The 525-nt window shown below is 62.3% G+C and overlaps 1 protein-coding gene across 1 annotated transcript; it reads right to left on the bottom strand.

Moving 5' to 3' along the window:
* Positions 1 to 221: 221 nt before the first annotated feature.
* Positions 222 to 371, bottom strand: LOC104072939 (PHD finger protein 19-like; the record flags this gene model as incomplete). The annotated part of the gene is made up of 1 exon (XM_009572554.1): positions 222 to 371. A coding segment is annotated over exon 1 (150 nt), but the record flags the coding sequence as incomplete, so codon positions are not given.
* Between the last annotated feature and the right edge of the window lie 154 nt (positions 372 to 525).

Below are 525 nucleotides of genomic sequence, written 5' to 3'. Positions count from 1 at the left end.
CGCTTTCCCGTTTTTCCCGGTGACCCGCCCTGTCTCTCAGGGCTGCGGAAAGTCGGGTTTGGGGTGTGATACCCAGGGGCAGGACATCAACCCAAAATGCCCCGATGACCAAAGATGCGTTGCAGCCCAGGCCAGCACCCCTCTGAGCCACAAGCCGACCCAGGGAACGGCACTAGCTACATTTTGGGTGCCCACCTTACCCTCTTGGGTGCCCACGTTACCCTTTTGATCTTTCCAAGGTAATAGAGCCCATCGGTCCAGCGGCACAGCACGTACTGCCCCTCCGTCAGCTTGACCATGAGCTCCCGGCAGCCGCTGCCCCTCCGCGCCGAGGCGGCCGCCCCTGCCTGCTTTTTTTTTCGCGTAGACATCCCGGATGATGGGGTTGAGCTTGGCGGTCTCCATCAGCAGAGCCTGGAGGGGACACACATGCTCGTCACCTGCCCTCACCCCGCGACACAATGCACCCGTCGGCCGAGCATGGCATCCCAGCAGGTTTTGCCTTGGAGCACCGAGCCCAGGGCT

This window comes from Fulmarus glacialis, unplaced genomic scaffold, assembly GCF_000690835.1.
Source record: "Fulmarus glacialis isolate BGI_N327 unplaced genomic scaffold, ASM69083v1 scaffold19552, whole genome shotgun sequence".
Classification (NCBI taxonomy): Eukaryota; Metazoa; Chordata; class Aves; order Procellariiformes; family Procellariidae; genus Fulmarus; species Fulmarus glacialis.
The sequence above is the reverse complement of the archived record's forward strand: the minus strand, read 5'-3'. Positions and strand labels throughout refer to the sequence as shown.